Below are 10,571 nucleotides of genomic sequence, written 5' to 3' on the forward strand. Positions count from 1 at the left end.
ATTTTCTGTGCTTATATGTACATGAAAATTTTCTAGAAAGCTTTCTAAGAAATGATTGACAATGGTTATTTGTGGGGAGTAGAATGATGAGGTATTCTACTTTTCACTTTATATTGCCCTGTGTTGTCAAAGTTGTTTATCACAAGCACACACTACTTTTATAACTCATTAAAAATTTTAAAAAGACTTGTAGGATTCCACCATGTAACACTTCAATCATATGCATGTAAGAATTGTGCTTCTGTTCTGTAGGTTTTACCCAGATGCTCCACTATCTGCCTCAATTAGTTATTTAATTCCATTTGATGGATAATGGTAGAAAGAGAAAACAATCCCAGCTGATAAGTCTCAGCACTTGCAGAAAGTAGCTATAATATGGAAGTACATTGCAAAACAAGGAACCCCTGTTTTTGGAAGGAAATAACCACACTAAGCATTCTTTTACAGTGTAGAGATCAACTATGTGCTCAAATTTCTGCAATGATCTTGAGTTCTAGAAGTTGCAAAGGATTTTCCTATTCTCATGAACATCTTAGTTAAGAGGAAGAGTATTTTAAGTAAACAACTACCATAATTTTCTCACGTATTAAAATTGAAAACAGAGAGTTAAATGTTTTTGGATTATTTGAAGAATAATCAAGTATTCCTCAAATGTCTAGGCTGTGTGTGTGTGTGTGTGTGTGTGTATGTGTGTGTGTGTGTTTGCTAATTAAATTGCTTCATTCATTTTCCTCTTTACTCTAAATTCTGTAGTCCCTGGGAATCTAGACATAGGTTTGTTTATCAATGAAAAAGTTTTCAAGAAGAAACTTTAGTTCCTGGATTAATTACTAACATTTTTCTAAGAAAAAAAGTATGACTATTCAGATTTGAGTCATATGTTATCCTTTGTCCCTAGAAAACTTTTGATTATTACTATAAACACTTTTACATTAGCAACCTCAGAGAGACATTAATACACCTGAGAATGTGTAAAAACTCACTGTTGAAGAAAGATGTTAAACAGAAAATGAACACAGCAGTGATCTCCTTTGCAGACCCTTAAACACCATCTGCTGATATGACCAGTGAGAAATTCTCAAATTTGGGGTTCTTATATCACAGCCAAATTTCCACAAAATCTCTTATATTCCCAAATTCTGACCTGGGGCATTTCATCCCACAATCATCACTTTTGCCTACCGTTCAACCAGCATCTTGTCAAATCTGGCTGCAAGATTAAGTTTCCCTATTCAGAATTCAATATTGTAACCCTAAGGATATAAGATCCAAGCTGAAACATTCTGTTTTTTTGTTTTTTTTTAAAAAATGGATACAATTGTTTCAGCCCAGAGACCACAGTTTGCCCCGACCACGATGATGAATCATCAGGACTGACACTAAGTGAAGTGAGCTTGATGTTCTTGGTTTTACTTGTGCACATTAAGCAACATTTTACATTTGTTCCACCTCTCAACCTTTTCTCCAAAAGGTTGAAAGAGCCTTGTTTCCCAGTATTATTTAAGGCTTACAAAATTGACGAGCTCTGTCTGAAGCATGTCTGGCCTGCCCGGCCCAGCGCTGTGTGCCCGGCTCCATTCCTGCCCTTGTTGACGTTCCCTCTTGAAGGAATACAACTTAACATGTAAGAAGCATCTAACCTTCTTTGTCATATGTCTTCAATACCAATTAGGGTTTCTGGTATCCATGCTTGTGTGTTGGTACAATATTTGCCTCTCGCTCTCAACAGTAAAGTACTTCATATTACTAAAACCCTGTGTATGAATTCTGCACTAAAAACTAAGCTCTGTATAAATGACACTCTTGTCTTTCCAGAGAGTTTGCCTCAGTCCTTCTGATCAATATGCTAAAAACACCTTTGAATGGGTATTTAACATTTTTAAAGTAGATCTGTTTCTTCAAGTTGTTAGGTGTTAGACATTTCCTTCCTAAAATAGTGCCTAATTATTCATGAAAAATCAAAGTTGTAAAATGTGCAGAGTCAACATCATAGTAACTGCTGGATCCCTACTTTAATAAGGCTGCTATCTCACAACACTCAAGCATTGGTTAAACTCTTGTACACAGCTACAGAAATAGTGTTCCTTAATTTTGAAATTCATGTTCCGTGGCACAGTGCTGTGAAGCTTTTTTTTTTTTTTCCTCCTTTCAGCTTTGTTTTTAAATTGTATTCGTCCTGTCCTAAAACATTGTTGGGTTGCTCATTGGGAGACTAAAGTTGCTAGGAGAGATGAATGAGCTTACAAAATAAGGTAACAAAAATACTAACTGTCAGAAGCAAGTGTGGTAGTGAGTTTTCTGCTACGGTTTTTGCTTTGCTTTGCTTCAGGTCTTGTCTCTCGTTTGAGTGCCCTTTGCTGCCTGGGCAGCCCACAAGGATTCACTTTGCACTTATTACTCATCAGACTGACTCTGGATTACAGTGGGAAAGAGAAGAAAGGCTGATGGGGAAATGACAGGGAAGAAAAAGAGCAAAATACCAGAGCAATACTTCTGAGTAACTATTTCCTTTTCATTCAAGGTGTCAACACATTTTTTTTTGCATCTTTGACCTCAGGAAGTGGGAGCTGCACATTGTACAGGTATCTTTTCCCACTGGAATAATCCACCCCTTAGAGGAAAAGAAAACCCTGAAAATACATCAAATTTAGAATATTCTGTTGATCCTCCATTTTTTTTTCTTGCTCTTATGGTTAGAAAAATGCTGCTGACGGGAATGGGGTTGCAATTCACCCAGAATCCGTACCAAGTATCAACAGCTAATCTTTGTCTTTTGAAGAAAGAGTCCTTCACATCACGGAGGTTTTAAAGCTTGTGATAAAACAAAAAGCTATTTTCTGAAACCAGCCAACTTGAAAAATAAGTGTTTTAAAACCTAGAGAGTGCCTTTCATGTAAGTAAACAGAAATGTTTGCCATTACTTTGCCACTAATTACACACAATAGCTTTACATTTAGAAGAAGTGATAGCCCTTGAAATAACAATAATATGGACATTCGCAGCTGGGATAAAGAAAATAACACAAGCACAGGGCAAACCAGGAATGAATTTATCACATAAAAATTAGATGATTTTCACCAAAATTGGCTCACATTGCAGGAATGGAAAGAAAATAGAAAGAAAAATGAATCTTTCTGAAATTCAATGACAGTGTCTCACAACCCCTTCTTCAATATAAGACTCAGGAAAAATGCCTAAAAAGCCAAAATTGGTACAAATTTTTATTGTAATTTTGGACCAGTTCAAGACAGCATGGCTCAACAGAGTAGTGGCGTGTGATCCCAGAACAGGGCTTGACTCAGTGATCTACTTTTCTGGACATCCATTTCACCTACCCAAAGATAAATAAATAAATAAGGAAGGAAGGAAGGAAAGAAGGGAGGAAGGAGGGAGGGAGGAAAAGAACATAAATGCAGGTATGAAATTTTATTTACAGCAGCGATTACCTCCCAAGCAAGAGTTTGGCCACAAAACACAAATTAACTTAAAAGTTATATAATTTGGACTTTCTATTAGTGTTCAAATTATGGCCAATATTTATCTGTTTTGGGTATTTTTTCAAGTTTGATCCTTTTACATTTAAATTTTATTTCACAACCTTCCTTTCCACTCAATTAAGTGTTAGAGAAAACAGCAGCTCATACGGTATCACCATGCAACTGAAAAGTAGAGTTTTTCCATATTTGCACACATGATAGTTAAATTCTAATTGTGATAAACAATAATGATGAAAAAGAAAGATGCTTTAAGCTGTTTGATTAAATGCAGCTTACACAACAAAGAAATGGTCAATGAAGGAATGCCTTCCACTGTCTCTAAAACAGGTACTGTAGGTGTTACATAAGGAAACGTGTTGCAGTCAAACTTTCATAAGCACTCACATATTAAGTGTTTCAGCAGCCTCTTTCTGTATTCTAGAAATACAAATCCAACAGCCTTAAGTTCTTAAGCATAGAAACGATACATGAATATGCAGAAGGAGTTTCATTAACTGACTTTAGAAATAGAAACGAAAATGCAGCTTCAGGACCAGATTTAATATGTTTGTCGTTCAGTATTATTATTAACATTATGGTATAGTATTACCACTATGTTGGACAAAATCACCACTATTTTTCATGCATATAATTGTGAAGACAATTTTAACATCTTCCTGGTAACATAGTGAACTTCAAAAATGTTTTAAAGGTAATAAAAATTGAGTTTATTTGATAGACTATGAAAAGCTAACATCAACTTTTCTACCTGTCAGTGGACTATTGAGTGAAGTGTTTAAGGTCAATTAGAAATATATAGACAGACAACTGCATTCCCTTTCTAATGTGCCACTTTCAGACACTTAAGTTGTTCATATTTACCTCGAAAATAAAAAAGATCCAAGCTTTTGATTGCACTTCCAGGGCTAGTAAACACAGTCTCCTCACCCTTCTGTGGGTCCTCTAGCCATCCACTGGAAGGGTGCCCATGAGCATTTTTTCCTGCTACATCTCTCCTACTGCGAGCAAACTCTTAGATATGTGAGATAAATATTTTTACCTAATTTGCCTCATCTGTTCTTTTTATTAACAACTAATTTAATGTCCTGTGCCCTGTAATATTTGAAGAAGCCAGTATACAGAAACACGCAGCTAGCCCAGACCCTCAGGCCTGCGCATCAAGATGGCAGGCTGGCCAAGGGTCCTCTGGGGACTGCGGTGCCAGAAGGAGGATTGGACACAGTGACCTGTCTGCATGAGATGTGGGGGAAAAAAAACAGGAGGTCTGTAATACTGATGAACTAATCTGTCACTCACAAGCTCAGGTCTGCAAAAAAAAGAAAAGATGCAGTAAACATTTAATGACCATGAAAGGCAGAAGTGCGAGTCTTAATTTTACATGATATTCAAACCCATGACTCAGAACCTGCTTAACTGCTTGACTTAGAATTGATTTTAAAAAATCATCTAAAGATAACAGTCCATCTTGTAGTTCAAAGGTTTAGGAAGCTTGCTACAGATAACTATAAAAAATCCAGTTGATTTCCAAAAACTGTATGAATGAACCAAATTTCTTGATCTTGATGTACTAGGCAGGGAGTTGTTCCTAATTTGTTAATTGCTTAATTGTTTGCTTGGGGGAGGGAAAATCCTGGGGAAAGGCACCTATAAGCAATGTCAGTTCCATGAAGCCAGTACACTCTCCCGAGCTGGATCATGGCCAGCAACACAGTCCACTCTTCCCCTCCAGTGGAAGCAACTGGATATTTGATCCTAGAGATGAATGAAAAAACCTAAAGCTCATATTTCATGGGAATCTTTTAGTATTCTGGGTGGACAATATTATTGAAAATTGGTTATTTGCTCCTCCAACTCAAATGCATTTAGGAACAGAACTCAGAACAAGGAAAACAAAAAGACAAAAATAATGATTATTCCAATATATATTTGAGAAGGAATACACTCAAACATTTACATTATCAAATAGGACTATTCACACCTGCTGAGTAAGTATAAGATGACATTGAAATCAAGAGCTGAAAGAAAAAAAATCCCTTTCTGGTTATAAGTACTGAAAAGCAATGAAATTTATTTTCACATTCTTATCCTTATTGTTAGAAGTAGTTATTCGAGTAAATATTCTTATCTGTGCTACAATTAAAAGGAAATCATCTCAAATGTGTATGTCATCTTCTTTTTTATGTCTGTAAATATGGGCTCAATTTAGGTTTTCTGACTTTATGGTAAGCATATGGAACAATATGCTATTTTTCTTTCCTTTTGAATACTAATGTTTCAGTTTCAAAAAATAAGCATTTTAGCTTGTACAATTTTAATACAGCAAATTCTACAACCTTCAGAACAATTGCTTTTATAATTCAGTTGACTTTTTAAACAAATAATTTATGAGAAGTAAAATCTTCAGAAAACATGTGGATTTTTGATGTAACTATTACAAAGTATTTGTAACAGGTCATTAATATGTGTAGATCTGGGACATACTGAACCTTTAAAAATTACCTAAGAGTACATAAAAAATACAGAGCTATGAAATAATAACAACCAATTTTAAATCCTGACAAATTAGAAGTTTGTCTGTATAATGAACCATATACCAATTCCTTGTTAGAAGTACATACTTAAACCTTTTAATAAACCTTTGCAGTTATTTCCAATAAACAATATTACATAACAAATTAGAAGCATCTCCCCTGTTATTGTTTCCAAGCTCTCTTCCCCAACTAAAGGAAACATAAATAAAAGGAAGCCCTGTTTCTTATTTGGGACTGAAACACAATAATTTTGCACGGTATTAAGGCCATACTATGACATACGGAAGAGAGGAAATCCTTGAACTTAAGAAAAGTTTTATTAAACAGGGTGACGCTGTTATCCCAAGCTCCAGTTTTATATGTACACAAAAAGGTCATCTTTTTTAATGGAGATTTATGTAATTCTATATACCACAATTATTTTAGCTATATTTCATGTACTGAACTTACTCATCAGTGAACACTCACACTGAAATGGGTATTCACAGTCAGCAAATAAAATCAGTCTTTACATATTTTCTCCTGACAAATATATGCCGGGAGACCTGACTTTATATATGTCTGTATAACAAAAGCCAACTTGAAAGTTTTAAAAAAATATTGGTCTGTTGAAACAGATATCTACTGGTTTAGAAATAGTGTGAGCCTGTGGATAGAAATACAGTATTATATTTCTGACAGTTTCCATCTAAAAATACATTATGAAGCACACTGGTGTTAATAAACCATGTGCTTTCAGAACTCAGAAGTGCTTTGTTGAAAGTATAATTTTGTTGCAAACGGTTAAGATGGTCTATTTTTCACCGCGCTTTTAAGATACAGCAAACAAATTTTGTATCCTCACCTCACCAGCTTGCCTTGATTGGAAAGTGTGAAAAAAATAAAAACTTTTAGGAGTTTATCAATATTCATAGCCATATTCTGATTGATGAGTTAACAGTTCATAAGTAAGCAGAGACAACTTAGAAAAATTTGGATCAAAAATGCACCACCAAAAAAAGGAAAAGCCACATATATTCCCATTTTCTTCACCCCACCCCCATCATATAAAAATCACCCTTCTTTGCAGCAGGGCACCATCATGCCTTTCACCACTTTAGTTATTTGAAGGCAAATGAAAATACAATGATCCTTTCCTCTTCTAATTTAGCTCACAAGGCAAACATTTAAACCCAAACCTAAACTACCGATTTCACAGAAAGCACCAAACAGAAAGAGCAAGACTCACTGACCCATTTGGAAGACAAAGACGACAGAACAGGAAAGCTCTAAAAATCAGCTTGTGAGGCCTCTGAGAGATATTCTTCTGGCATTTCATCACAGCAGCTCCAGACCAGTTCACCTCCCTGGATACAGGGAGGAGGAACTAAATAGAGCTGTTTATTAAAGCTGTTGTGCTGGATTGCATTAGGAGGCGCGAGCAAACCACCTGGACCTTTCAGATTGTGGCAGTGTTTAATTTGCAGGCTGCCCCCTCTGCAGCAGCCCAGACCACTACATTTACCAGGCTCGGTCACACGTTATCTGGGTTAGAAGTACAGCACGTGGATTTATATATTTATATTTTCCTTAGAGAGAGAGAATGCAGCCAAAATAAAAAATATAAAACAGAAAAAATTTAACTACTCCCTAGGAAACATAACACTTATCCTTCCTTCTTTCAGAGATCACAATTTCAATGGAAAATAAATCCTTAAAAATAAGCTTCTTTAAACATTCAGACCAAATTATACATTTGACTGGTTCTGTAATTTTTTTTTTTTTTTTTAGTTGTTGTTTTTAGTTTCTGTTTTTAAGCATCACATTGAAGTTCTAAGCTGAGGTTTCCTGGCTAGATTTAATGGGTGCCTTTTGCCTTTCGCACTTCCAGCACTATGCTGGCAGGTTGCTGAAGATACAGATAGAAAGATGGAACTGTAAATATGAATTATGTGAATCATATGGCGAGACCCTTGTGGAAAAAAGGGGAGTTGAGAAATGGCTGACTCCATACCTGACCAATTACAGCTTGCATGGTCCCCGTATCCTGCTGGGCTGAGAGATCGCAATCCATCATATGTTGTCTTTGAAAAGGAGAATGGGGGTTTCTGGCATGCATCTGTCAATCAACTTCTGCACTCAAAACCATCACCAAAAGCAAGGGGGAAAAAAGTCAAGCTGCTCCACCAAACAGGATGAAACCGTCATGTGACCTCCGGCAGCCACGCACACACACATCCACTACCTCCATGGAGCGTAAGAATTTTCTGTAGATATGAAATGACATTGACAAATATCCAATACCAAGTAAATAAATTGAGACAAACTGCTATTCAAAGACAAAACATTGGCTGTAATCTTCCGCAAAAGGTTTAACAAACCTATGAGGATGTTTTTAATGCGCTAGAAACCTATAAAACAAAAACAGGAACAAAACCAAAATTAACTATTTCAGGTGATAACTAAGACTTTGATTTCGATGCCAGCATATGTATTTTCTCAACTCTATAATTTATTACCGTTCTTCTCTTAAGTTGTCCCTAATGATTTCATTTTCAGATTCTATAAATGACCTTTTGACAATATGCAGTAATCTGCAGTTTTATATAACATCACCTTTATAGAAAAGCTTAAAATGTTAACCGTCGAATAACACAGATACCCTGATATTTGTTGATTGGAAATGGACATATACAATCATTTGTGTAAACTGGGATGACCACTCAAATATAAAATATTCAAAGTGTGTAAATAGTATTCACTAAACTTTTCATCTTCTAAAAGGTTAGGAAATTATTTACTTGCAGCTCTTCTAAACTGATGTAACGTGATGGCAGATATTTCAACTTTTTTTTTTCATTTAATTTATTTGATCCCAAGCACTCTAGCCTAGATTGTTGATGCTTTAGGAGTCAGCTGCTGGAAGGGGACATGAATGTAACCCAGCAGCTATTTAACCCTTTCAGGATTAGGATCAGAACCTGATTTTCAAGACGACCTGACAGATATTACAAAGTTGCTCTTTGAAAATATCAAACCATAAAAAGGCGCTACTGATTTGGGAGCTTTGTAAGTTATTAACGTTTGCATTTGTCCACTTGTTAAACTTATGTTCATTAGTTGGTGGACTTATACTTCCCCAAAATTTTTCACAGGGAAACTTTGTGTTATTGTAAGTGCGGATGCTTTTTCAGGATTCAAAACTAACGTTAAGCTTGGGAGGTAGAGAAGTTATAGTAAGTGTTTAACACTTATACTATCCTGTATATTACAGCACTGTATTACATCATTGCTTGAAATAAAAGGAACACAAGTAAGGGGAAAAAAACAATTTTCAACATTTCTAAAGAAAGCTTTAAGAGGAAGAACGAAGGACTGAAGTTTCATATAGATTTATTAAGAGTCGCCCCGCAATATAAACAGATTTACACACACACACACACACACACACACACACACACACACACACACACACACACACAGATGGACATGCCCGTGCACCCACTGGACGGCCCTCCCGGGAACGGACCGTGGACAGGTGGGCCCAAGCAGGACTAACATGCACAGCCGACGCGGAACCCCGGCCGTCCCCGCCCCCGGAGACGCAGACCTACCCGGGGTCCCCGCAGTCACCCGGGTCGGACGCGGCTCGCGCGCCGCCGCCGCCGCCGCGGGGCAACCGGGCCGGGCCGCGTGGGATGTGGTAGGGCCGCGTCCTCCTTGCCCCGGCGAAGCCCGCGGGCTAGCGCAGGCAGCGAGGGCGCCGCGGCTCCTAGCGTCGCCTTCCCGGGCCCCTGCCCAGCTGACTCCCACCAGGCGGAGTGCGGCGGACCGGGAAAGTTGCAGAGGAGGGGCGAGCTGAGCGGCGCCGCGGGGCCCCAGACCCTTCGCGCCACGCGGTGCCGCTTGGGAAGCCCAGCCTGGGCCTGGGGATGGCTGCCCCGCACCCTCTGCTGCCACCAACTCGCTGCAGATCCCCTCTCCCTGGGATCGAGGCTTCCCGGCTTCTTTCCCCAAACCCCGGAGGGATGGGGTCAGGCCGCAGGAGCAGGCCAAAAACCCCCTTTTGAAGCTCCGTTCTCTGAATAATAGTGGTCCAGGTTGGCTGAGGGACAACTGTTTGCTTACATTTGGGTTGTTTAATGACCATTTAGCCTATATTAATTACAGTCATTACTAGCCAACACTGATGGAGCCCTGAGGACAGGCACTGTCAGACACTTGACCTTACATTAGCCCACTAAATCCTCCTAACTCATGAGGCAGGTACAATTATTCCCATTTTACAGATGAGATACACAAAAAAAGATACCTGCTTAAGATTTACAGGACCATGTTTGAATCTGCTCTGAATCCAAGGATGGAGCTTTCATATGAAACCCAACAGGTAAAATTCAAAATAATGGCTACCATATACAAAGTACAGGCCCATTCAACAAATATTTATGGAGACTGTACTTGTGCCAGGTACTGTTTTAAGTAAGTACTAGACATACAGCAAAACAGATGTAGTTCCTCAAGGATCTTACCATGGTGATAGTTTGGACAGATATTTGTTGAAAAA

The 10,571-nt window shown here is 38.0% G+C and overlaps 1 protein-coding gene across 3 annotated transcripts in view; it reads right to left on the minus strand.

Moving 5' to 3' along the window:
• Positions 1–9,933, minus strand: part of POU6F2 (POU class 6 homeobox 2) — a 475,695-nt gene extending 465,762 nt beyond the window's left edge. The window contains exon 1 of one of the 3 annotated variants that reach the window (XM_057504392.1): positions 9,622–9,933. Coding sequence is in view for 1 of the 3 variants with exons in the window: in XM_036918925.2 (XP_036774820.2) it covers positions 8,022–8,126 (105 nt within the window). In the remaining 2 variants the exon portion in view is untranslated. Of the gene's footprint in view, positions 1–7,260; positions 7,366–8,021; positions 8,194–9,621 lie in introns of those variants that run through there. The other 2 variants (XM_036918925.2, XM_036918926.2) reach the window with 2 other exon arrangements.
• Positions 9,934–10,571: the final 638 nt, after the last annotated feature.

This window comes from Manis pentadactyla, chromosome 7 (assembly GCF_030020395.1).
Source record: "Manis pentadactyla isolate mManPen7 chromosome 7, mManPen7.hap1, whole genome shotgun sequence".
NCBI lineage: Eukaryota > Metazoa > Chordata > Mammalia > Pholidota > Manidae > Manis > Manis pentadactyla.